General features: G+C 41.3%; 1 protein-coding gene across 4 annotated transcripts in view; it reads right to left on the bottom strand.

Moving 5' to 3' along the window:
- The window catches only part of ABCA5 (ATP binding cassette subfamily A member 5), a 50,786-nt gene extending 23,301 nt beyond the window's left edge, over positions 1-27,485 (bottom strand). The window contains exons 1-21 of one of the 4 annotated variants that reach the window (XM_019494251.2): positions 27,409-27,485; positions 24,635-24,859; positions 23,600-23,818; positions 22,860-22,973; positions 21,181-21,385; positions 20,008-20,166; positions 18,732-18,829; positions 16,609-16,838; positions 14,797-14,938; positions 11,291-11,479; positions 10,406-10,553; positions 9,221-9,389; positions 6,945-7,003; positions 6,245-6,355; positions 5,785-5,960; positions 5,211-5,330; positions 4,067-4,205; positions 3,777-3,867; positions 3,394-3,533; positions 1,985-2,104; positions 804-1,005 (exon numbers count right to left, since the gene is read on the bottom strand). In XM_019494251.2, coding sequence (XP_019349796.1) covers positions 804-1,005; positions 1,985-2,104; positions 3,394-3,533; positions 3,777-3,867; positions 4,067-4,205; positions 5,211-5,330; positions 5,785-5,960; positions 6,245-6,355; positions 6,945-7,003; positions 9,221-9,389; positions 10,406-10,553; positions 11,291-11,479; positions 14,797-14,938; positions 16,609-16,838; positions 18,732-18,829; positions 20,008-20,166; positions 21,181-21,385; positions 22,860-22,964 — 2,603 coding nt within the window. In that variant the 5' untranslated portion in view covers positions 22,965-22,973; positions 23,600-23,818; positions 24,635-24,859; positions 27,409-27,485. The remainder of the gene's footprint in view (positions 1-803; positions 1,006-1,984; positions 2,105-3,393; positions 3,534-3,776; positions 3,868-4,066; positions 4,206-5,210; positions 5,331-5,784; positions 5,961-6,244; positions 6,356-6,944; positions 7,004-9,220; positions 9,390-10,405; positions 10,554-11,290; positions 11,480-14,796; positions 14,939-16,608; positions 16,839-18,731; positions 18,830-20,007; positions 20,167-21,180; positions 21,386-22,859; positions 22,974-23,599; positions 23,819-24,634; positions 24,860-27,408) is intronic. The other 3 variants (XM_019494253.2, XM_019494252.2, XM_019494254.2) reach the window with 3 other exon arrangements.

Genomic DNA, 27,485 nt, shown 5'->3' with positions numbered 1-27,485 from the left:
TAACATAACCTGCTTGTCAGGGGACAATTTCAAACCAACTAATAAACATACTACTGTTAACCGCAGCTTTGCAAGTTCAACTCATGGACTACAGTTAATTAAGCAAAACTTTGAAAGACTCTCAAAAGTAAAGTTCCTTCTTCAACTGTGGTTAGAAAGTAAATACTATTCAGAAGAATGGCACTCTCCAGCAATCAGTTGCTTGGGCCATCCTGTGGGCGTGTCTACACGTGCATTTACTGCGCAGTAACTTACTGTGCAGTAAGCAGTTTTTACACTGGTGTCTACATGTAAAGGCATTACAGCACAGTAACACTGTGTGTGGACTGACCTGGGACTAAATTTAGCCCCAGGTTAGTCCACACACACAGGGTTACTGCACAGTAAGCTATCTATGTGCCTTACTGCGCAGTAACTACTTGGGTGCAAATTTGCTACCTGCATCAAATTGGCGTGAGTCACCATAGTTACTACACAGTATGGGTACACACATGTAGACACAAGCCCGTACTGCATAGTAATTTTCGATTACTGCGCAGTAACCTAGATTACTGCACAGTAACTGTGCACCTGTAGATGTGCCCCGTATAACCAAAATCATATTATATTAGCACCATCAAATTTTAACAAATTCTTCCAAAGCTATGCCCACACAAAGAACCAGGAGAAAATATTCAATGACAGCATCATACAGAATGGTACCAATATTGATTAACATACACATCATAGATATACCATTTTTACTACTAAAATTCATTCCGAAATCAAGTATTTTGTAAAACAAACAAAGCCACCATACTCACATAACTCTCACTGACTTATTCTCACGTCTTAAACTGAGGAAGTGAACCCTGGCTATTGTAGACACCTGCTGTTTCCAAAGGGCTACATTGCTCTCTATGGAGGATTTTGTCTCAGAGAGTACCAGTAGGCTTTGCTCCATCTCATCAAGTGATTTTGCATCTATTTCCTCCTGTGCTTGCTGAGAATTAAATACACTATAATCTGGAGGAAAAGGAAGCAAGATAAAAAGAAAATGGAAGCCTACATAGTTTGCCTATGGTCTGGAATCTTACCAACATTGGCTATTTCAGCAGCAGGCAGAAACTTTATACAATACATGCAACACACACACAAATGCATTTCTCATCCCTGAGGAGTCTTCAGATACCCAGGAACACTGAGCAGGAGCTTCAAATTAATCTCATTAAATTTATCTAAATGCTTACTAATACTATTAGATTATACAGATTATTCAGCTGCTAAACCCTCTGTCTGTATAACACTACAGAAACAAGACGGCTTAATATCTTATAGTCAAAGCAGCCAATACAGAGAAAGAATACAAGCTATTCAGCACTGAAATTAGAAGAGTAAGTAATTGCTTTCAGATAATCCTCAACAAACCTCTGATTTTATGCCTGCACTAAGAAGTATGTGCAATTAATTGTGGTGGTAAACGATGGCAATTCATTTAAACTCTGATCTGCAGATACAAACAGGATATTCAAATAGGATAACTGAGTGTCTAAATAAGATTTGCTTTGCCTGCAACTGAGTGCAAGCACAAAATTTCAAGAGGAAAAAGAAAAGTACATTTTTCAGGATTTGGCCATGAAGTTTACCTATACCCTAGCAGAGCGGGGCTGGAGAGCCAGGAAAATCAGAAATAAGGATCATAAGTGAACTTCCTCACTGAAGAAAGCAAGAACAAAGTCTATGCAGCCCTGAACTGTGACAAATATAAGTTTCCAATGACTCTGTCTTTTGTTTGTTCTCTTGTCAGCTATTTCAAGAGCCTAGAATACTGTGCGATTGTAAGTATCACACCCTCTCTGGCATAAGACTCAACAAAAGAGTTTTTTTCAAAAGGTTAACTGACTTTTATTATAAAAAAAGACTAATTATAATTTTATACAAATTATCAAGTCCTAAGATACATTTTCACAAATGGTGTGGGGGTGATTTTGTACTCATGCCTCACCTGCCTGATCAATTTCTGCTTCAACTTCTAGCTTCAGGAACACATCCTCCAAGGTTGTCATGGAAACTCCATATGTAATAACACCCAAATGTGAATGAGTGTCTAGATCAGAAAATAATCCTGACAATAGAAGAAAAAGAATGTGGTTGTTAGAAATAATTATTGTATTTTCTCACCAAAAGTCTCTGATTTAATTAAAAAGCACAGTGTAACCGAAAAGGAGACTTCTATCAGCGTGATGTACTAATGAATAAGTACAATTGACTAATTATAATGATGTAGGTCATGGCTCTAGAGTTACAGCCCAGATTATTTTTGCACTTAACAAGCAGGCTGAAAAAGAAGCCTTTCAGTATGAAAAACACAGCACAGTCCCTCCGAAATTACAGCGCTGACTCTCCAAATAGAGAACAACTTTTTTTGAGAATTTAAATAGTTTCTGCAGTTGAATTAAACAGTTTGAAACAACTTTACTAGTCAGTGTACTCTGGACGATTTTCACTGTTCCACAATAAAAATTACAGTGGGGCAACAGGAGTGCAGGGCCCAGGCTGGCAGCGGCTCCATGGAGCTAGGCTGTGCTGCACCAGCAGGGAGTGGGGAGCCAGCCGTGTTCCTGCTGCCCCGCTCTAGGCCCCTGCCAGCGCTGGCCCTGGCGTACTGGTGCAGGCCTCTCACTCCTGCCCAGCTATCACTGCGCTCCTGCACGCTGCCACTCTCCCACCGCCTGCTGCTGCCATTTTCCCACTTCCCTGCCACCGCCACTCCTCTCCCCAACCCCTATCCACCGCTCCGGCACCACATGGTTCCTAGCTGCAGTGCCAGGACAGCAGGAGCCGCCTGGTCCCTGGGGACTAGGGAAATCACCCACAGTCCTCCCCTGTCTCCCCCCATCCTTGTTATATGAATTTCCCTTGGGCAGAGGGAAGCAGGAACAGCTCCCTAGGAAGGGCTGAGGGTGGGGGGGGGAGTCAGCGGGCCTTGCTGTTGCAGCCGCTGGGTCCTGCTGCTGGCTCCCACTGCATGCTACTGCCCCTAGTGCCTTGTCATCTTTGACAGGCAGCCAGGGACAGATAAATACTAATTTTCTAAATTTTTTAGAGGCCTCGCGGGATGGATAGACTAGCCTAGTGGGCCAGATCCAGCCCACGGGCCGTATTTTGCCCATCCCAGCTCCAGAGGCGCTTGAAATGCTTACCTACCTGTGAAATGAGTGACTGACTGGGATAAGAGGCAAACAACTTGCCAACTAACTTTGGCATTACTGTCACTTTGCACTGCCAAATTATAAACTTCTGAAGTTCTATAAGAAAAATAACAGACTTGTCTGAAAATAGTGTGGGTTACAAACAATTCAATGGATTTTTTCCCCATACTTGCTCAGCACTGAATTGCAGTAATGGTCATACCTGAGAACTTGTCCATGTCTCTAAAAGGTAAGGTGTACACCAGTTGCTCTTCGTTTTGTTGCATCAGACTGGCTCCTGGTATATGCTGTCTGATCAAGGAGGTTGTAGCTTCTATATTACAATAGGCATCTATATGCATGCTAGAAAACACACAAGAACACACATAAAAGAGTACTATTTTAAATTCTTTTTCTTCGCTACTATTTTTAGAAATTGTGGTCAGCAAAGAAAAATAAAGCGCAGCAAGAGCAGAACTTCATTGTCCCAAACAGGAAACAAATCTTTCAACATCTAGCAGGGATATGTCAAAGCACAATTCCTTGCCTAGCAGGGAAGACAAAACAACTATAAAAGATGATGCACTAAAAGTGTCTAATACATACCTCAACCGGTACCCAATACCCCACTTGCTTTTAAGAAAGAGAGACGAGCCTAGGCATTTCAGCATCCCTTGAGAAATCACAGCTTTTCGATCTAGAGACAAAACACAAGGAACTTTTAATTGAAGAACCCTACTTCTACACCTAAAACAGCTGCATGATTTAAACAGAGAAAATGCTGCATTGCTTGAACATCAAAAGAAACACAGTGTCCCTTTATATATAGTACAACTCCTGTTCGCTTTACATCACCCCAAACACAATGTATCACATAAGGCAATAGCAAAGCTTACCAGCAAGAATATCTGCTTCATCCATGAAGTGTGTACTGAACACTGTTACGTGATTAGCCTTTCGATTTTTCAGGAGATTCCAAATTACATGCCGTGAACATGGGTCCATGCCAGCAGTTGGTTCATCCAAGAGTAAAACCTACCATGATTAGAAATAAAAAAAAAGGGATCAAACTCCAAATTCTCCACCCTCACAGCTATGATAGCTATAGCAAGAAGCTGATTCATTCCAAGACCGTTATGTCAACCCGAGGGGCAGAGGGGAAGGGGTGTTTTTAATATACATTAAAATCTCTTGTATCCAGTACTTCACCAACCGGAATACTCTCATTAACCGGCGTTTCCAGCTGCTGGCCGGATGCAGGGCAGGGGGACACAGAAAGCTTACATGCGGCGGCAGTGGCTGTCACCACCCACCACGTTGCATTTCTGCTGCTCTGCATGCGGCCGCCAGCACCCCCTGCTCTGCCGTTCGGACGCAGGGTTGGAGGGGAAAGTTGGAACATGGTGGGTGCTGCTAGCACCCACCACCCTGCATGGTTGCTGCTCCATGTGTGGGAGCCACTGCCACCTACCCCCTGCATTATCTGAAAACCCTGCCGGGTTATTTCAGATAACTGGAGTTTTTATATAACCAGCAAACCCCTTACCCCGGGGATGCTGGATAACAGAGATTTTACTGTACTGTTTATTTGTCTAAAGGTAGTGTGGGAATCATTTTTGTTTTAGTCAGTTAATTGCAAAGCTAAATAGCGTGCCAATCACCACTACCTACATGCCTGTTTCTTTTGACAACTTCTCTTGTGATGTTACCCAAAATTATACAATATTCCACTCCAGATGCAGCCAACTTTTTGCACAGACTTGTCACAGAAAAAAAAGTATGATCTAATCTACTGTTACTGCTATTGAACCAGCCACACTTCAATCCCTGCAGTGTTAAGGTTGAGCTTGGAAATTTTAAATGGCTTTAAACCAGAGACGGTTGGAAATAGCAGACCAGTTTCACACAATAACTATTTTGTACCTACTTATTTGGTACTTCATAGTTTAATCACCAAGTAATATAAACAACTGGATGGAATGTGCACTCAGATAACATGCAGCAAGGAGTAACACAGACACTGGGCTTGTGCCTCCTCACCTTGGGATTCCCAAGAACAGCAATGCCTACAGACAGTTTTCTTTTCTGCCCTCCACTTAATTTTTTAGCTTGGTTGTCCTTGATAGGCTGCATATCCAAATCTAACAGTACTTTCTGCACCTTTAAAAATAAAACAAGGGTTCTATGTAAATAAAAACAACAACAGACATGAAAAATTGACTGCCATAATTATCAACAACTTTGTATTAATTTTCAGCAAATTGCAATATGTGTTTTTAATTAGTATTCTATGTCTGGATCCCAATTAAAATTCACCATAAGCAATGCAAGGCCCATTAGAGAATCAAGGTCTTAAACTTTAAACTAGGAAGGCCAATCACATTGTACCCTTAAGTATAAGCCTCCGAACATGTTAACATTGATGGTCTGTGAATGTTCTACTCATAAAATATAAAAATCAAACTGTAAAGAAAATACCTTTTAATATTCTCTTTCTGTAAGTCTTTTTTGGTAAGTGAGATTTGCAAAGCTACTTTCATAACATAAAACTATTTTGCCCTATTAAATTAAAAATAAATGCACTTTGCACACGATTTATAACTGTCCGATTTACCTCTTGTATCAAATCGTTGGGAGGTATTCCTTTTATTGAAGCAAATATAGATAAATTTTCTTCCACTGTTAAAATGTCAAAATGTATATCTAATTGTGGGCAGACACCAGTAATCTTTCTTACTTCCAGCATTTCATCAATTTCAGAGACTCTGTATCCATAAACAGATGCAAACCCTGAAAGAAAAGTAAAAAACCGAAAACTTTTCAACCCAACTAGAACTCTGACCTTCACAGAAAAGTAGCTTACTCAATTGTTCCAAAACAGAGATGCTTATTTAAAAAATTAATAAAGTAACCCCTCTCAGATGAAAACCTCAAGAAAAAAAATGACTGAATCCTGCAATATGCTCAAAGATAAATGGCCTGAGGTGTGAGGGCAGGAAAAACAGATGAGACCATTAAACAGATGATAACAAATCCATTCTGTCCCCCTCACCACCAAGCCCAAGACTTCTCACCATCAGAAGGTGGACAAAGTCCACAAAGAATGTTCATCAGTGTTGTTTTTCCCGTTCCACTATGTCCAAGTAATGCTGTAATCTGACCCTCATATATATCAAATGATAGACCTAATCCAAAGAAGAAAAGGAACAAGAGACAAAGAGAAATTAATGTTGTAGATCTGTAGACAGATTTATATCAGTGTGCTAAATTCAAAAACTGATATGTAGGATATGCGTTTACATTATATTCAAAGCAGTATTTTTTTTGCCTTCAGGTTTCAGTTCAGGATGGTAAACACTGTTATGGCAGTAGTAAATAAAAAGCTGGCATTAGATTTCCCATGAGGAAACTTGAGTTTAGAGGTTTTCATGTCATCCTCTTAAGGAATCTGGAAAGAGGGTGCTCTGTGGTTACTTGCTGTAGTTTGGAACCAAGAAAGGAGACTGGGAACATGCAGGGGGAAAACAAAACCCCACAGTGAAGAGGATCAAATAACTACAGCTGCCATTAGGCTCTGCCTTAGTGAGGCAACAGCCCCTTTGGCAAATAACTAAAGGCAGACTAAGGTAGGAGGAAAACACACATAAGAAGGCATAGAGCTTCATGCTCTGAGACCCACCCCTCTGGCAAAAGGAAAAAAAAAGGCCCCTACATTGTTAAGTTATTTTTCCTTGCACTTCTATTAAGTAGCTGAAAAGTTAGAAACTTTCTTACTTCTGAGAGCCTCCACAGTTTCACCTTTTTTTCTGAAAGTTTTCTGAACGGAGTTGATTCTGAAAGAAGACATGTAATCATACAAAAAGAATAAAAGGCCTTAAAAATCTTTCCTTGCAAAAGAAAATATCACTTTGCAATGAGTATACAGGCAGCAAGACTGTGAAGTCATGTGTTTTTCTGTTGAAGTTGCACAAAAATTGTCTGAAGGCAGAGCTGTAGGCAAGCACAGTGTAGGCATTTTTGGCAACATTTCTTGGAACAGTTTTCATCTTACTGCCTCTTTACTCTGGCAAGAATATTTCTGTTAATTTACTGAACATTTTCTGTCCAGATGGCTGAGTAATCACTATGACACACAGCATTACTTTTTTCCAATAACACCAATATACTAATCCAGGAATCAACAACCTGTGGCCCATGGGCTAGATCTGGCCCACTGAACCATGGAGCTCAGAGCTGGAGGGCTTTGCCCAGGTGGCAGAGAGAAGTGGCAGTGGTGGCACTGTGGATGGAGCAGCGACAGAGGCTTTAGTTGCAGTGGAAGTGCAGGCCAGGTTGAAAGCAGCTCACACTGAGACTTAAGCACAAGGGTTGTCAACTGGGGGTACGTGTACCCCTGGGGGTACTTGAACCGGTCCTAGGAGGTACGCATGGGCGGGCGGGGACGGAGTGCAGCCGCCTCCCAGGAGCAGGACCTGGGTAAGGCAAGGGAAGCAGTGCCCCTTTATAGGGTGGGGAAGTTTGCACGTGGTAGCCACCACTGCCACACACCAGCCTGGCGAGCTTCTCTGCCCTGCAGAGGGGCGCTACTGCCCTCACCCCAGCCCAGTGAGCTTCCCTGCTCTGCCCCAGCCCTGCTGCTGGGAGGCGGCAGTGCTCCACCCTGGGCTGTCCCAGCCTCCTGCCCAGTGTCCAGTTGCGTGCTACCCATCCCACCCCCCCCCACTCCCCATTCGGCATTCAGCCGCACGCTACCCCCTCTCCTCCCCTTGGCGTTGGGCTGCCGGGGGGTAGTTAGACTAACAAAGGTTGAAAACCCCTGAGTTAACATATTGAAAAAGGTTCAGTCTATGCACCAATCCACAAAATCTGACAGATGGATACAGGATAGGGAGAAAACATGCAATGCAAGACAAGCAGGCAAGGAGATGCTTTTTCTTGCTAAAATAACATTAAATGAATGTGGGCATCTACTCCCTACTCCCCAAGCAAGATTTTATTATGTACAATTTGATCTAATGACTCCTCAAAATTAATCAAAATAAGGAATTTACTAGATGGCAACCTTACAATGAGGTTAAGTGCATTCTGATCTAGAGAGCAGAGCAGGGTTTGGATGTGATGGCATGGGAGGGGAGGAAGAAACTGAGCGAAGAGGACAAACTCATTGGGAGAGGGGATGATAAAAATGGGAGGATGGGAGACTAGCATGACAGATGAAGAATAATCAGTAGAATGGAACAAAGGGACTGGAATGCTTCAAGCATTTTATGTGAATTTCTGGGAAGCTTCTGGGGAGAAAAGCTAAACTCTTCAGCCAGTACCGAGTCTATTCAAACAGACCTTACAAATAGATTCAGAATTCTGGCCACTAAGCTCCCTAAGTTTGAGACTAGGGGAGTCATGCAAGAAAAAATAAATAGTTATTATTTCTCAATTCACATCATGACATTCTAACAGACAATACCAAAAATAGCAGAGAATTAAGAGCTCATGTGGAGGATCTTTCTTTGATTAAATAGCGCTGATAGTACGTGAAGGTACGGAGAAGCACTGATGTAAGAGAATGAACAGCATATTGACTAAGTAAGCTCAAAAAGTTACTAGAATCAAATGTTTAGTTAGCTAGTCAAGCAGCTCCCCCGTGTGGTTTAGATGGAACATACAACTCTTCGCACACAAAATAATGGGAGTTACATGTCTGAATCTAATTTGAAAGGATTAAGAAAAACCCTTTCCACCCCTGAAGCAATTATGCCTCTTGTGGCATTAGTGAAGCTCAAGAACATAGATTGTCTCCTGTGCCCAGGTAAATCAAGACTATGTTTCAGAGTTTGAGTTGATGGCCATACTTTACATAAACGTTTTCCTGAGCGCACTTTTGTTAGCCTGGAGAACATCCACGTAATAGGTAACATGGCCTCGTTGGAAATGGAAAACTGCTATTTTAAAGGTGTAAAATAAGACACACAATGCATACCATGTGCTCTCTTGATTCAAATAGCATGAATTTAGGAGAGATGCTAAAATGAATCTGTGGCATGAACTCATACCTGATAGCTTCTTTTCCCTGAAATTCAGGGGATACCGGTTCAACCATCTCACTGAAATTTAGGCTTCCATTAATAGTACTCTCATATAACTCCTTGTAATTTCTTCTGCGCTTTGACCAAAATGAGGGTTTCATAAAGAATAGCGATGTTCGCCGCAATCCAAACTCACCTGCGTAAGAAAAGAGAAAGAAAAATCTCTGGACATTTAGTGCAGACATGACACGATTTGGAGTTCATCTATGAAAATTGGGATTAAGCACATTACTAGGAGCCCAAATCAGGAGAGCATCTCTATTTAAGCCACGCATATACTGTGTACTTAAACCAACACTGCCAAACCCTAAGACTCTACTTTGGAAAGTATTTAACTATTCAAAACTACCCCTATTCATCAAAGCACTTCCTTTTGCATGTAGTTAAATGCATTTCCTAGACAGAAGTAGGTTTATGAATGTGCTTAAATACTTGCAAGAACTGGGACCTAGGACTTTGGGACTGATGGCTTAAGTAAACAATGCACGGCAACAGAGAGGCTCAGCAGCAAAGAAAGTGCAAATTCTCACATGCATGCAAGTCGGGGGTTTGTTCAAAGCTTAACAAATGGAGTCTTTGTTGCGTCACTGCTGTTAAAACTCAGTAATTTAAACAGAGTATCTGGAATACACACACTGGCATTCAGTTTTCAACCCAAGGAGAATAAATTGCAAAAGCTGAAAAAATGGTTTGGTTAGCAAAAGATCAAAGTTACTCTGGTATAAAACATTTTTCAAGTATTTGCACTGGCATAACTATGCAGACTACGTATCAAGCAGGTACTTTTTTCATGACTGCTTCACAAGCAGATTTCACAACAGTAGAAAATATTTGAATTAAAAAAAAAAAAAAATATATATTTTAAAGCTCTGCAAATAACAGCTGCGCTTCTGCCTATTTTCTTTTGATCCAAAGTTACCTTGACATGTAGCTGCAATTAAAGAAGCCAAAGAACACAGGAAATGGTGATATTGAATTGACCACTCAGTTATTTAAATACAGTATATCTCACTGGCATTTAGTAAATAACTTGTTTGTAAAACAGCCATGCAATTAAACCTGACTTAGAGCAAAACTGTGCGCTAAAGACTTCTGAAATTTGGAAGCTAGTTGTGGTTCAGTTCTGTATTTATCTGAGTCTAAGTAACATACCTGGAATGACCTGATCAAGGTAGACAGCAAGAAGCACGTAAAGCATGCTGTCCAGTACCAGTAAAATGAGAGAAATAACAAGCGGATAAGGACCATGAGTTAGATTTGAAAACAGTGCACCATCATCATAATCTTCCAGATGCATAACCTAAAAACAAACATGAAACAACTTGGGTGTTACTGAATTGCATCTTCATTAGCCTACAATTAAATGAAACATAACAGCATGATACAAAAATGATTTACTACAAACGATAAATTAAAAACTGAAAGGTGAGTGTTGCTATAGAGCAGATACAAAGATGTCATATTGCTGCCAAAAAAAAGAAAAAAAAGCAAGACACAACACACAATATTTTACTTCAGATATTTAAAGCTTTTTTGCCATAACATACAACTTCTTTTTAAATAATTCCTTGTGACTAAGAAAAAAAAATTATTAAAAAAGCAAGATTTCTAGAAAAATATTTACAAATATTTTCACCACCAGGTATTTGAATTTGAGATAAGTTAAATGTTTGCTATGTAGCTGTAATCTGAGAAGTACAATCTGTATCTTAATGAAAAAGAATGCTGCAACAGTGATGGCACTAGCCAGTATCATTCCCTACCCTGCCACAGACTTCTTACATGACTGTAACTTATTACTGCACCTTAGTTCCTCCTCTGTACAACAGGGACAACAGCACTTTCTTACTTGAGAGTACTATTACATGAATAAAAGTGTTTGTAGATTGTGAGGAGCTTCACTACTAAGGTGACAGGGGGCATGCGACCCTAATCAATAAATTAGGTTGGACAGTTCTTTTATATCAAGTTGCTGTTCAGCTGTTCTTGCACACAACAGAAGTAGTAAATAAACAGGGATACACTAAGCTTACTCACCTGGGCAATGCCAATCAGGAATGTACACTGACAGAATGGGCTCACAATCCATACAAAAGCCTTTGGAAAATCCTCTAATAATACAATGTTAAGACCCACAAAACCTAAAGCCAGTGTTGCTAAGAATTCAACGATACCCACATGTTTTGATTTTCTGAAAAGAGGAGTCAGCATAAAAGCAAAGAACACCTACAGAAATACAAAGAGGAAATAATTACAGTGCACAACAGACCTGGAATAGAAATATAGCAACTACAGCTTTACTTTCAATAGGTAAGTAACTTTTCTTTTAGGGCAAAATAAGGTGAGTGCTTTGCCAAGACTACGAATTCAAACTAATGCCTCTTAAAAATAGATTTAAAAAATACAAATCAATATCCCAATCTAGATCATGGAATAGAATGAAGAATGGAACCACTAAAAATAAGACAGGGAAGCCTACTGGACATGTCTGCATATTAGGCCTGTGAGAAGCAGCAAGTATTCAATTCAGATTCAGCTGATCTGGAGGGAGAGTGATTCAATTCTCACTCTGGGATTCGAGTCACTGTCCCAATTCAATTCGGTCGAATAGGATTTGAAGATTCGGCACCAATTCGGAGATTTGGCCATAGACTAAACAGGCAGCAGTCCTCAGCCACACTGGACACAGCTGCCTCCAGCTGGTAAGTCTGTTGTGGTGGGCGGAGAGGGGAAGAAAGGGGCATGGGGAGGGCGGGCAGATCAACTGTCTGTTTAGTCTATGGCCAAATCTCCAAATTGGTGCTGAATTTTTCCGAATCAATTTGGAGGCTTCCGATTTGATTCAGACCTTTTAATGAGTCTCCCAAGTTGATTCGGATTTGGAAATTCGGCTATCGAATCGGGCCAAATCTCCTCTGAATCAAATCAGCTACTGAAGCTTCGCAAGGCCCTACTGCATATCACTGTGAGAAAAAAAAAATTTCAGCATCAACTTGCAACAACAACAGATCTTTCTATCTTTCTTTTCTTTTTTTTTTTGTAAACAATCAATTTAAGTTACTTGCATAGGTTCAGAGAAAGATCAGTCAGAATCTGCAAACTTTAGTCATAATATCATTGACTGTTCTGGACAGTTAAAGAAATGTTGCCTAATATTTTCCATAGATGATTTTACCACTCCACAAATTTAGAAGCAAGACACAGTATGGAAGGTAGCATCAGCATGAGGCTGGATTTCATCATTCATTGCAATCTGGACCAGCAAAATACCAAATTAAATGGCTTTAATCTAGCAAACCTCACAATCACATACTTAACTATAAGCGCATGAGCAATACTACCAATATCAACGGAACTATTTTCTTCTTAAAATTAAGCATGCCTTATTCAGCTGAGATTTGAGTGCTACAAATCTGGGAATACTGAGCTCTATACGAAGCAGCAGACTCTAAGCCAGGGGCGGGCAATTATTTCGGGAGGAGGGCCGCTTATCCAATTTTGGCAGGCTGTTGAGGGCCGCATGGGTAGCCTCGTCCCTTGACAGGTGCCCTGCCCCCTGGTCACCATCTTGGGACCAATGTCCCAATGTCTTTGGTCCCAAGACATTGGGACATTGGTCTCATGTCCCAGGGCCAGCACCGGTGGGGACCAAAGCGGGGCACAGGCTGGCAGGGGTCTGTGGAGCCAGGCTGAGCTGCACCAGCAGGGAGAGGGGGGAGCTGGCCTGGCTCCATGGAGCCCCCGCCAGCCAGGACCCCATGCTCCTGCCACCCTGGTCTGGTCTCCGCCGGCATTGGCCCTGGGACACCAGTGCGGGCCCTGTGCTCTCACTGGCTCCCCACCCACTCACTCCCAGTGCCCCCCACCCTGCAGTACAGGCAGGGGGCAGCGCACAGCCCAGACCTCCTGCTCGCTGGCAGGGAAGAAGCTGGTGCTGAGAGCGGAGAAAAGCGGCCCCTCGCCCGCCCTGTGGCCGGCACTCGCAGCCCACACAGGGCTGTCCTGAGCAGCAACGCAGGCTGCAAGCAGCTGTAGCATGGGGCACTGGCCATGGGGTGAGTGAGGAGACGCTTTTCCTTGCACTCGGCACCAGCTTGTAACTCAGCCCTGCTGCCAGCCTGGGCTCTGCGCCGGCTCCAGACTCGCCCCTAGGGGCTGCCCACGGCAGAAGCAGCTATGGCCCTCCCGCATGCTGCGGGCAGTGCTGGCTGCTGCTGCCCGCCCAGAGCTTGTGTGCTGGGCAGCACAGAGGTGGCGGTGGCAAACACTGCCTGGCGCAGCAAGTGAGGGGGCCGCAGCTGCTGTCACCACACACAGCTGCTATCACCCCTCGCCTGCCCTGTGCCCAGTGCCCTGTGCTGCAGCTGCTCATAGCCTGCCTGGGGCTGTCCATGCCTGCTCCAGAAAGCCCTGCGCGGGTTGCGAGCAGCTGCAGCACTGGCCACAGGACGGGGAATGGCTGCATTCTTCTACGCCAGGAAGGAACAGGGAAGAAGCCCAGGGAAAAGCTGAGCTGGGGGGGAGAAAAACAGCTCCTCCCCCCTGTCATGGCTGGTGCTCCCTGCTGCAGCCGTTCACAGCCCGCGTGGGGCTGTCTGGAGCAGGCACAGGCAGCCCCAGGCAGGTTGCAAGTGGCTGCAGTGTGGGGTGTTGGGCACAGGGCAGGGGAGGGACTGCTTTCCCCCACCCTGCGCTCAGCTTTTCCCTGGACCATTTTTCCCAGGGCTCCTTCCCTGCCTGGGGTCCTTCCCTGCCCTTCCCCCCCAGCCTGAGGTTCCAGCATGGAGCAGCCACAGGGTCCCAGGGCCCTGATGTTGTGGGAGCCCGCCAGGGCTTCCCCTGGGTCCTACTGCCCTTGGTTCCTGTCATTTTTGACAGGAACCAAGGGCAGAGAAATATTAATTTTCTAAAATTTTAGGGGCCCCGTGGGCTGGATTGAATGGCCTGCAGGCTGTATTTTGCCCACCCCCGCTCTAAGCAACTAAGAAGTCTTTAAAACATGCCAAGGTACTTGATTTTAAAAAAAAGTAAGAAACAAAAGATACTGCATCTGTAGAATTTCCTGCTCAAAGTGTAAGAAATAGAGTGAGCAGCTCTGTAAACTCAGGTACCACGTGAAGGTAATGTTTGGGTTTCAGTGTATGTGACACTGAGAAGCTCCAGAACAATGGCAGGTAAGAAAACGGAATGATTTAGTAAGGCACCCAGTTATCATACTGACTAGAGAAAATTAGCTTATTTATCCACATACCAAACTCATGTTATTCCTCCCAAAATCAGGGACTGAAAATTGGGATGCATTTCTTAAGGAACCTAATTTTGAACAGTTTGGTTAAAAGAAAAAAAATGTTTTCTTCATTTTGCCTTCCCAAAACCAGGTGCATGTTTTAATGAGGGGTGTGCGGTATGTGAATAAATGCAGAACACTAGAAACACATTGTCCTGAATGGGAAAGAACATGGGGTGAAAAAGTGGTAGTCATGTGCTGGAGAACTTGACTGCAATGCATCAATAGCAATACACACACACACACACACACTTACTGAGGATATTCCATACAGGAAAAACAGAAGAAATATCACAAAGGAACTACTCAGGGGAAATAGCGAAGAGGCTGTTGCAATGACTGCCATAAGAATGGACATGACAAAAATCAAGGTTGTGTATAACAGAACCCAGGAAAGCCTAGAAAAAAGGGGGGGAAAAAAAATCAATGAAGATTCACAGACCAAATCATTAACAGAAACAACAACAACATTAGCTAAATTATTATACTAGTCCAGAAAGCTGTACAAAAGGACAGGCATGCAATAAGCCACAGCCCCAGCTGAAAGAAGTGCTTTTAAGTACAAATATTATTATTCTGAGCACCACTATTTGTACTTTAATACCAACTGTAGCGAGTAGGGAAAACAACTGCTATGAATCATCTACATTTTCTAATTGGCATAATAAATTCCCTAGTAGTTGAACTGAAACAAGGTAAGTGAGACGTATCTTTCAATAATTAAAGTAATTCTATTTAAAAATTTAATACACTTGTCGGTCCAGAACTTGGGTAAGGTAATAAAATACTCTTCTGTACAAGAAAAAAAAAAAGGAGGTTAAAAAGTCAGGGAGCACTTTCCTTCACAAAGAACAGGTGCAGCCTGTGGATCTGTAATGTTTTACTTTGCTAATGACTTCACAGATTAGCTCTTTTACAATGCTTTATATTTTCAAAACATTGCATTAGACCTTCTCTAAGGCATATTACATTCATTTTAAGAATGAGCAGGGGGAGAAAATAAATAGGCTGTTCATAATGAAGGGCTTGCATCACAAAATGCTTGTAACTAGGAGTCCCCATAGAGGTCATTCACTTAGTATCTGATGAAGTAGATTGTCGCTTACAAAAGCTCCTCTCTCATGAACCATTTAGCCCAAAGTCAGGCAGAAAGAGGAACAAGGTGGCACCTTAGGGACAATCATGGCTAACCATCTCTCCACTGAAGCCACTGTAACGACTCAGCAGGGAAAAAAGGACCATACTTGGTTTTACCTGAATAAAACCCTATCACAATGACCACCATTACTAAACATGCAAAACTAAGCCGCAAGTCATTTGTATCTGTACTTCCATTGCAGTGGTCCAATTAGCACAGCTGCAAACATGAACAGTTCAGAACTGCAATACATAATGCCTATCAGCATACGGAATGCAGTTTAAAAACTAAATGTATGGATTCCTGTTTTTTCAGTTTTATCACAATCATGTACTCCTAGTCTTTGGGTTGGATGAATATGGCTGATGAACTCTGAAAAAGAGATCACGTGTCCCACTAATATAAAGAGAAGTGTTACAAAGCAGAATAATACGTCATATGTATAATGCAGCACTTAACTTACTCCCATCAAATCTGAAGTTTATTTTGAGAAATATTTTTATTAAATTAGAAGGATTATAGTAGTATAATATGGCATGTTTTAAATGAAATATTATTATTGTAATTACTTTACAAAGGGGATTGACAAATGCTGAAATTAAAGTGGAACAGAGCATGGGGACTTAACAAGGAGTCTATGATTCACGGTAACTACATATGCCTACAATTACTCTTAATAAATGACAGCTAATCTGAAGCATTTTACCCCTGAATTAAGAGAGTTAAAACATCCATGTTAACTTGCTTCAATTCGATAATTTGCCTGCATCTACCCAGCGCCAGATTACTATTATATTATAAATATCTAGCATAAAAAGATTTAACAGTAACATCAGAAATAAACCAAATCAAAGCAGGGCTTACTATAAATCACTATGACATAACATTTACTGTATTTTTTAGAAAAAGAAAAAAGTTATACTCACATACCAAAAGGCAGTGTCATGAAGTCCCAGTATTTTTAAAAATTCCTTCAACTTCCTCTCTTTTTCTGCCACGATGTGAATTGCCAAATAGTACCCGAAGGGAGAAAAGGCTATTACTAGGTAAATTAAAATGATTGCACGGGGAAAGTGGTCTATTTCCATAACCGCAGCCTCTCCCATAACAACAGCTTTTGTTAATTCCAGTTGTTCCCTGACTGAATGATTAGTCTTCAGCTAAGAAAATGTAAAGAAGACTTTAATTGGTTTTGCACTGAAAAAAAAAAATGTATTTTTAATATACTAATGTAAGTGCTACAGTTAAGTTAATGACTGGAAAGCTGTGATGAATAGGCCCACATGCTTTAAAAGAGACATGCCCTTATTTTCCCCAAATCACAGAATATCATAATCCAAAAAATGGGGAGAGAGGGAATGACTTCCTATGGGAAGATGGAGACAGCAAGTAAACAAAATACAGCGATGCCCTCTTCCTACTAAAATGAGAATTATCATACCAAGGAGCAAGAAGGAATCGGTGAAAAAAGGGCTCATAACAAATACCTAGGAACAAAGCAACGGAGTAAATCCTACTGCAGTAGAAAGCTTTTAGGTTACATAATCATTAACTTCAGCTCAGTAAGGAAAAGCTCTCACACTGCCAGATGTAGTCCAGTGTATTAATTTCTTTTATGGGAAGCAGATGTCCCAAAGGTTTGCTTCCTGTTTCTGCTAGTTCACAGGATGACATAGCACTCATAGTGAGAAATGGCTCACTTGACGGGCTATTCACACTGCAAACCAGAGGCAATATTCCAACTAACATAAACACACATTTGGGCTAGTTGCAAGCTAATTAGTTCACACATGGACAGCAGTACAGCTATGGCATCATGGGCTGGACCAGGCTTTCTGGGACTCCAGGTAAAAGCTTGGTGGCTGAAATGTGGGCTGCCATAGCGACACTGCTATTGGACCTGAGCAGCGATCACATGCCTGGACTGCAACATAAATGTACTCTCCATCTTACAGAAAGGCTAAAATCTCATCTTGTGGCGAATGCTGCATGTTCCTCTGTGAGAAATTTTAGAAAATGGTTTGGGTTTTTTTTAAATCACTACAGTCCTCAGTGATAAAACTAAGTTTTCAGCCATGCACTTTGCCAATAGCAAGAAAGGCAGATACTGCCCTAGTGGTATTTTTACAGTACCCACTATATATACATATAGTGAGTACTGAAAAGCAACCAAAAGTATTCCAATGGGATGAGTAATACTGCTTTTTAGAATCTCCAGAGGTAATTCTTGTTCTGAAAGGGTAGTATTTCATAAATACATATTCCCAGGTGTTCATGCCCTGAGGGCTTGCTGCAGGAGTTTTCTAGGCATAGAGCTGTAGCTTAATAAAGGTATGCAGCTTACTCTGAAGTTTAAACACAGGGATCCAACACCAGTAATGGTTTTATTTCACATAAATGTAGCCTGCATTAACTGGATAAATGCTATCTAAGAAGACTGGATCTAAATCAAATAGTTACAGTATTTCTGGAGCAGAAATGCATGTTGTAGAATCAAGAACATCCCTGATTTCTTGCTAGCCAAAACTTCTAGTGCATTTATGCTTTCCATTCTCTGCCTTTAAAAATATATCAGAAGAGGACACCTATCCAGCAACAAGCAGGACATTAAAATATTCTCTCTTGTTATGACCAAGCATGTACAAATGAATGAATTCTAAATGAAATAAACACTAACATTAACTCAGTCAAAAATTAAAGGATCAAATTTTATAACAGACTATTTATGGGACAGAATACTCTGATATAATGGGAAAGATTTTAACTTGCTACAGTACATCAAACACCATTTTGCAGCCAACTGTTGGCGAGTGTAAATATTTTAATGACAGCCAGCATATACACATAACACTCATTTAGACAAAAAAGGATTTACAAGCATGACTGCAATTCAGTTAGATGAGGAGACTGGTTTGTGTTAATAAAAGGCAAGATGTCTGATGCAAACCAATTTTAGTACACTTTATCTGTTAACAACACAAAAAAATTTATTACAGACGAAATTCAAAGGATATTAACCTCTTTATTTCATTATGCTACTTATTTATATTTACCTGAATTATTGCAGCATCAATGCAAGCTTGTAGAGCTACAAATCCTGAACGCCAGTATTCAACGGATTCACATCTGTTCAATGAACTGGAACAACTGGCTGTAGAAAAATCAAAGACATTTTTAAAGCACATACCTGGAGTTACTTTTTTTTTTTTTTTAAATAACAATGTACAAACAAATGATTGAGACAACTGCTTATTAATAATGCTAGAAAAACTTGAGTAAAGCCAAAAAGCATATACAAAGTAATCTCATTTGCAACACTACACTCAAAATGTCCTTTTCCAAAGTAATCATAAAGTTGGAACAGAAGTTAAGATGTTAGAAAGTCTATAGCAGCTCTGTAAAGAAGATAATGGGATATGATGAGCCACAGGCTAATCCCTCAGCCTCTCTGAGCAATGCAGGCCAGAAAAAAATTGAAAACAACTATTCTATAGTATGGATTGGAAAGCCCGCAGTGTTATTTTAATGAAAGAACACTTTGAAATATATGCGAGTATGAAAAGGATTCCAAGCCACAGAATGCTAGGTGATCTGCATATGGACCCAGAAAGACAAGGAAATGAAATAGTGAGAAGTGAATTCCGTAATAGTTTCATGACAGATTGTTAACTTATGAAAAACTTATTGACACACACATATGAAGTCCAGATTTATCATTTCTCTGGTGATGCTAAAGACAAGAGAAAAAGAAGGGACAAGGTGTATCTATCTTCCAAGTGACATCTACTTCTGTTGAAGAAGCTAACTTTTAGCCCAGATGCTGAGGAGGTTGCTAGCTCTTCTTACATTTCACCCGCACTGTATTTTTCAGTTTCCCAAGGAGCAGACCTCTGCATGAATTGTTGGTCCCACTGAAGGCAATGTAAACAGTCTCATAGGCTTAATAGACAAGTTCTTCCCCCTCATCTTTTCTACACTTGTGAAGAGCTGCATAACAAATGTGCTCTATGATGTCACCAAGTTATTACCAACACAGAAAGAAGATTATCTATTGCCTTAGTCTTCCCTAGCACCATTCATAAATACAGGGGAAAAAACCTACATTTTTTTGTGGAAAGTTCCTGGTCTAAACCCCAGTCCAGCACACCACCCCAAAGAGATTTTCTTGCTTTCATACTATTTCATTGACACTATCACCATCATTGATAATGCCGTCAGGTGTTGTCACATCACGCATGAGGTGGCAAAACTTTCATTTAGCATCGCAAGAAAACTAGGTCAAAACTTCCTAGTTCAAGTCCTTAAAAACAATTAGCACGTGTATTTTACCTCTTGATTCCATGTAAATGGAAGACATCGTGACAGCATTAGGAAATCTAAGCTGGTAGGACATGGAATCTTTGAAAACTATGCCCACAAAGTTTGATGATTTAAACATGCTAGCATCTTGTAATTCTTCTTCACTTAAATATTCCTCTGTAATTATGCCTGAAAAACAGAATATGAACGGCTGTGGGAATTAACTGGGACAGTGAAATGAAACCAAGAGTAGACTCTATGTTCTTAGTAAATGCTATATTATATTGATTTCATTATTTTGCTACTGATTTCCATGGAGATGACTATAAGTCTCAGCATTTGATGAACTGTTTAAGGAAGACGACACGTAATAATGGAACGTGAAATCTTGCAGTTACACAGAAGGGTTTATTGCTGCCACATATCACTAAATCATAGACTGTATTAGGCAGAAGATGAATCAGCAAAATGGGATACTCAAAGAAAACAGCATTTCTTATAGTATGCCTGATTCTCTTTCCTGTGGCAGTCATACATCAGTTTGTACCAAAGCACCACCCCAGCAAAAAATATATCCAATCGGGGGTGTTAATGAGAAGGGAATGGATGTCAATGCTAGTAGCACAGCTGTGTCAGCAGCATAACTGACGTGTTTTGTTTTGTTTTTTTACACAAATCATGTTCAAAACCAAGTTTGTGATACAGTGCTCACCAATACCATCACTGCTACTCAAGTCACTACTTCAGTAGTAGCAACTAGGCTTCAAGACTGAAAGCTCTAACTAAAAATAGCTGTAAACTGAAACCATCTTCTTGCACTGACCCCAGGAGGCCAAGTAGAATAGCAGTCAGTACATCTATTGACTAATGCAGGGGGACAATCTTTTTTAGTATGCTGAGGCCCAATTCTAAAACTCTCTCTCAAATAGGTAATACTTTATTGCAGTGTGACAACTTGTGAGAAAGAGTAACTTCTTTAGGAAAGGGCTACAGCATGTTACTAGTAAAGGGAAGCTCCTTTAAGATATCCAGAAAGTGATTTTCCTGTTCCTTATCTATTCTGTTCACCTTATGGACCTGATGAGGACAAGTTTCATCAGTCACACAAGTGCAACAATCCTGCAGTTCCCAACACAAAACTACACAAACAAGGATGTGAGATGAACCTGGAAGAACAAAAATACATAGCTTTATAATACCTACCATCTGCAAAGAAATCAGAATCCACTTTCTGCATGATCCTTCTTGTCATATTGGTCACTGGGGTATATCCAAGAACGAAATTCACAAGCATGGAAGTGTCTAGAGAACCAAGATCTGCATCAGGCACCGCGCCATATTTTCTATTAGGATGCATCATGCTCATTAATATTAGCCAAAATAAAAAGAATAGTGGAAACAGGATTTCCTGTATGAAAGATAACAAGACAAGAGACAATTAAGAAGAGCAATAACAGGAACTCTCACCAAAACCCTATTTATAATTTTATTTAAATTTATAATTCAATTGCAAAGCTTCTTGAATGTTCTTTGTTTTACCAATGATGGTTTTCATTTACAGTGGCTTCTGTAGCATTAGAGCATGATTTTGCTCACCTGAGCCCAATAGAAGTTGAGATACAAATGAACAATCCTAACTGCTGGGAACTTATAAACCAAACATCAGTGTACCATTATGTTGTAGCCTGCAAGACTGGATGCAGCTGAAGGCAGAATTGGTTTTTCAAATTATTTCCTACATACAACATTTTAAATGTGTGTGTATGCACATATGGATGTAGCTGTGTGCACACGTGCACAAGTGTAGAAGTTTGGATCTAGTGTTCTAGTTATATTTTGGTCCTCATACCAAGGTTATGCATACGAATACACAAAGTCATGTCATTATCAGACAGAAGATTATAGCTGTGTTTCTGGATTCTAATTCGTCCGTTCACATCCTGTGCAAAACTGAACAAGTCACTTACCTTGTCTGCAACTATAGTCCCATTAGCAACCTCTACCATCCACACCTGCATATTAGATGGTTTCATTAATTTTTTAATAGAGTACTTCAACATTCTAGGATGAATGATACAACACTCGCCCAAAGTATTATGCTATCCTCAAGGTATATCTTTGATTGCTCAAACTGGGCTTAAAAGTACTCCTGACAGGCAGTTCTATTAAGCTAAATATCCGTATCACTTAATTATTCTTGGTAAACAAAATACAAAGCCAAGTTTAGAACAGTCACTTGTGTCTATGTAAATGTGCACAACAATAAATAGTATTACTTAGTCCTGATTTGTTAGTCTGGGGTACTCAAACTTCAGCTGGCCCATGGGGCTGTCATTTGGCCCACAGGGTTTCCCTCAGGTCCGGAAATTTTGCAGGACGGGGCGGTGACAATTAACACTGCCATCACTCCTTTGTTGCCAAATTTCCAAGCCCTGAGGGCCAGAGAACATGGTCCTGTGCATGATCCAATCCAAGACAGAGCCGGAGCCACACACCTGGTTAGCACCACTGACCCGCAAATTGATCCTGCACTGCTTGTCTGGCCTGCAGAGCTCAAAGGTTGGGCCCTACTATTCTATTTAACTTTCTAGAAAGTTTAACTGACAAAGGAACTGAACTTGCCATAGTGCCACATAAAGGCAGTTTGCCAGACTGTTTTCTGTATATGTTAAAAACAATAATACATTTGAGACTAAAGAACCATAAAAATGTTTCTAAAGAAGCTTATTTATTTCAAACCCTACCTCAGACGAGTCAGCTATCCCCATAAGCTGTGACAACACACACAACACCTACTTCTCTCTCTAATTCTGCCAATTCTTCCAATTTAAACCATGAAACGGACACGGGCCCAACAACCAGCAAATGAGCATCTTATTTACCTGTACACTGCTCTTTTTCGTCCTGCATTTAACAAGATAGTTCTTGAATAAGAGAGCTTTGGTTTGCCTCCATATCCCTGTCTCTTTTGGAATTTCCACAGCCATTTTCCAGGCCTGTTAAAACAATACAAAACATCTGAAGTGACAAAGTGCTGAACCTGTTAGGATTAAAAAAAATAAAACAAAAATGTGCCAGATAATTATATTGTTCTACTCCATGGGTAAGCGGCTTCCCATTGTACATGCTAGATCTCCTATTACCGTAAGAAGCTGTCAGCACAGATTCACACTCCAGACACATTGTACAGTTATACGACTCAGATGTCAAAAAATGGGCTGCCTTCTGGCCTGGTCATTGCAATAAAGCTTTTTTGAGAAAGGCTTCTTGTTAAAGAAACTAAATCTCTATAACCCTTAGAGTTAGGAATTAACATCACTTAAAATATAAAGCAAGGGTAAAATGATGCAGTGAGAAAGACTTGACTCTAACAAGTCTGAAGCAATACCCCCAGGTGATGTGAACCACCCTCTGTATTACAGCAGCACAGCCACTCCAAAGCCTATTGATAAAAAGACAGTGTTGTTTACTATTTCATGATGATCAAATACACAAGAACAAAGAGGGACTCATCACATTGTGAAAACCATGTGATCTGCTGTTAGTACCATCTTACCAGCCTGAATTCTGGGAGACCATCAGTGCTTTTTATTTTAATAACTGGATCCCTCATTAGACTGACCTATGAGTTATATAATGCTGGTGTGCTCTGTCCTTTGAAGAAATGGATTTGAAGAGGCAGCTTCAGAGGCTTCCAAGACATACCTGCTCTAGCAACCTAAATACAAGGCAGAAGAACAGTCCTGGGTTTTAATCCCAGTTCTTGCTGTGAGGTTTTAGATAATTCAGTCTCTGTGTATCTTAATTTTTCCAACTGTGAAACAGGAATAATAATAGTTACCTGCATAAACAAAAATATTCTGAGAATTAGTTTATGTTTGTGTACCACTTTGAAGAAATAAACTATGCTAAATAAATACCATAATCATCCCTTTCTCCTTGGTCCCGTGGTGGGTTAAAACATGAGGTGACACAGAATCCTCGGATGGAATTTTAAGTAACTTAGATCAGCAGCCTCCTATTTATGGCACTATAGATTCATAGCATGTCGGTCCTCAGACAGAAGGCTGGAAAGGGCTGGGACAATGCCAGAAAGGCAAAAACCTTGCCATTTCTACACAGGGGAATCAACTCAATTTTCTAACCATTTCTTTAGGAAAAAAAGAACGCCATGGGCAGCTGGTCTTACCCCAAGTGCATACCATAAATGTCTGTCATATCAAGGTGCTTTGTCATTCCTAAGACTCTATACCAGACATCAGTACAGTTTTTGTATGAGAAACAATTCATAATGATATACTAAGTGTATAGTCCATACACTATCATACTATTATTGTAATAAGCATAGGTAAATATTTTTGGTTGCTGTACATTCAAAGCGTAGGCAACAACACCCATTTACTCTCCTAACTTCTAGACAGACATCTGGCTGTTTACAGCTCCTATGCTGCATCATTATCACATGGAAGTTTACTTTCTACAATGCAGAGATCATCTGATCAAGGTAACACGCTCCATTAAGCTGAAGCTGGCTTATTACTATAAACGTACAGTGGCACTGAAACATTTAGTAAAATGATCTATTCATAGGCAGACATTCATGTCACATTACTACAAGGGGAGCGTGGGGAAGCAAAATAAAAAAATCCACGCTCACTACTTATTTAGGCTCCACTCTTGAATTCAAATATATCCAGGCTTTTGTACAGTGCTTCGTCGACTTCACTGGGTTTCCAGGTGAGCATAAAGGTCCACCCATGCAGAACCAGTTCCTTAAAAGGTCATATTTTTTTAAATCCAGAAAGGTCAGTTTCATAGACAGATTCCATCCAGAGTCAAAGAAAATAATCCTTCGTCCTGTACATTTCAAGTGCTTCTAGGTCTTAAAAGAAAACAAAAACAAAACAAAACAAATTATTTAAATATCAACCCATGTTAATAATTAATTCCTAGGGGAAAAGCAAGCAGATTTAATTTCTCTGGAGATTTTCAAGTCAACCACCTTAAAACGAATGAAAATATACAGTGCTGTGACAAGATAAAAATGCAGCTGCTGTTTACAGATTGTGATGTGAAAATGAATTTGTCTCTTCACACAACATGCATTCATTAGCGTATGCATTTTTACTGTTTGACATTCAGGATCAGAATTAAAAGGACGCACTGCAAAAACTATCGGGTCTCATAAGCACTTACGCATACAAGTAGGCCCAGAGACTTGCACCCTGTAAGAGCTACCACTGCATTGCCCTCCCTCCTTTTTATTTTACTGGTTTAAGATGCATAACAATAGAGCCTATAGTTTCGCAGCATGCAATTAGCTAGCTAGGTTGTTATTTACGGTTAGTTTTCACCTTTTCCTACCCAGTAAAAATAATTTCCATGCATTCAACACAATGCATCCATGCACGGATTCACTCCAATCCATTACAGATTCACAGAAACATCCCTTCAAAATAAATAAATAAAATAGCATTCATTTACTTCCTATTATTAAATGTGGTAAGATGCTCTCAGGATGACTGAATTTCACTTTCCTGAGACTATAGAAGGACCATGCTACACCCTGGTGGAAAATGCAAATTTTCAGCCATCCACCAACAGGACTATGAATATGAATATGCACGATGAAGAAAAAAATGTACCCGCTGTCAAGACATTTATATGACTAGCCTAAATAAATGCTATTTTTATACGATTAGCTTAAGTAAATAAATATTTGTACTAATTTAATCCCATTTGGGATTAAATAAATATTTCTCATTTAAAAATTATGTCTATTTTTATGTCTACTTTTAACCTAAGTAGACATAAATGTAAAGGCTCTTTGCCAACAAACGTCCTTTACAACCACAGCCACTTCCTTACAGTCATCACCGATAAGAGAAGTGGTTTCAAAGCAAGACCACCTGTGGGTATTTCAAGCAAAGCACTCTCGGGGAAAATGATCCTTTTCCCAGTTTCTTGCCATGGATGGCATACAGACGCTTAATTCAACACAGCAAAACAACAGCCATCGTGCTTAGATGGACAGCAAAGCTACCAGGCACGATTTTTCTTGAAGTATGTCTGCTAGGACAGTCATCCTAGAAGCCAGTCCGGTTGTCTTTGGTTTCATATCAATAGAGGACAACCGGACTGTCCTCTATGATGGCCACCCTATGATAGAGACTCGACCTCTGCCCTCTATTGATATGAAACCGGATGCCTTTATGTCCTCTATTTTTCTCTTGAAAAATAATCTCAAAGAGAAAAATAAAGGACATAAAGGTGTCCAGTTTCGTATCAATCAATGACGGAAGTCAAGTCTCTGTCGTAGGGTGGCCATCATTCAGGACAGTCCGGTTGTCCTCTATTGACACCAAACCCAATGCCTTTATGGGCCCTGTTCTTCTCTTCATGATTATTTTCTCTTCGAGATTATTTTTCAAGAGAAAAATCAGAGCACATCAAGGCGCCAGGTTAGAGAGTAGAAGACAACCGAGCTGTCCTCAATGACGGCCGCCCTAATGTCTGCCCGTGACCTTTGCACACCAAACGTCGCATCCCAACTTCAACCTCGTTCCTTAACGCTGAAAAGGAAAGTAACGGGTGAGCCGAAAGTGGCTCGTCATGAGAAAAACAGGATATAACGTTGTCCCGTTTTGTATCAATAGAGGACAGAGGACAACGGGCTGTCCTCAATGACAACGAGACTTCACCTCCATCCTCTATTGATACCAAACCCCACGCTTTTATGTCCTCTATTCTTCTCTTCAAGATTATTTCCCAAGAGAAAAACAGCGGACATCAAGGCATCCAGTTTCATATCAACAGAGGACAACCAGGCTGTCCTCAACGACGGCCGCCCTAACGTCACCTCGACCCATGACCTGTCCACACCAAACGCCGCATCCGAACTTGACCTCTGCCCTCTATCGATACCAAACCCGACGCTTTTATCTCCTCTATTTTTCTCTTCAAGATTATTTTCCAAGAGAAAACTAAAGGCGCCCGGCTTGGTACCAACAGCGGACGGACGGACGGATGGAGGGCACGTCTGCCGTCGGGCGCTCGAGGACACACAGTCCGGACACGAACCCCAACGCCTTTATAGCCTCTATTTTCCTCGTCCAAGATGCCTTTCTCTTCAAGGCTGTTTTCCCAAGAGAAAAAGGGAGGACGCGGAGGGTTTGGTATGAAGGGAGGACCCTTCCCACCCCAACGCCGCCGACCCGGCTGCCTCGCGCTGGCGGGCGGGGCGGGGCGGGGTAGGGTGGGGCGAGCCTGGAGGGATTGCAGGCAGCAGCCCAGTGGCAAAGCAAGACGGGCAGATGCATTTCGCCCCCGCTCCTCCTCCTCCTCCTCCTCCCCGGCGGCCCCCGGCGTTGCCTCCCCTCAGCCCCGCGGCCGCAGTGATGGCGCCCGCTCCGGCCGCGGCCCCGCGCTTACCGCCGCCGCAGCGCCCCGCTCCCGCTCCCGCTCCCGCCGCCTCAGGCTCGCTCAGCTCGGCCCGGCCTCCCGCCGCG

This window comes from Alligator mississippiensis, chromosome 8, assembly GCF_030867095.1.
Source record: "Alligator mississippiensis isolate rAllMis1 chromosome 8, rAllMis1, whole genome shotgun sequence".
NCBI lineage: Eukaryota > Metazoa > Chordata > Crocodylia > Alligatoridae > Alligator > Alligator mississippiensis.
The sequence above is the reverse complement of the archived record's forward strand: the minus strand, read 5'-3'. Positions and strand labels throughout refer to the sequence as shown.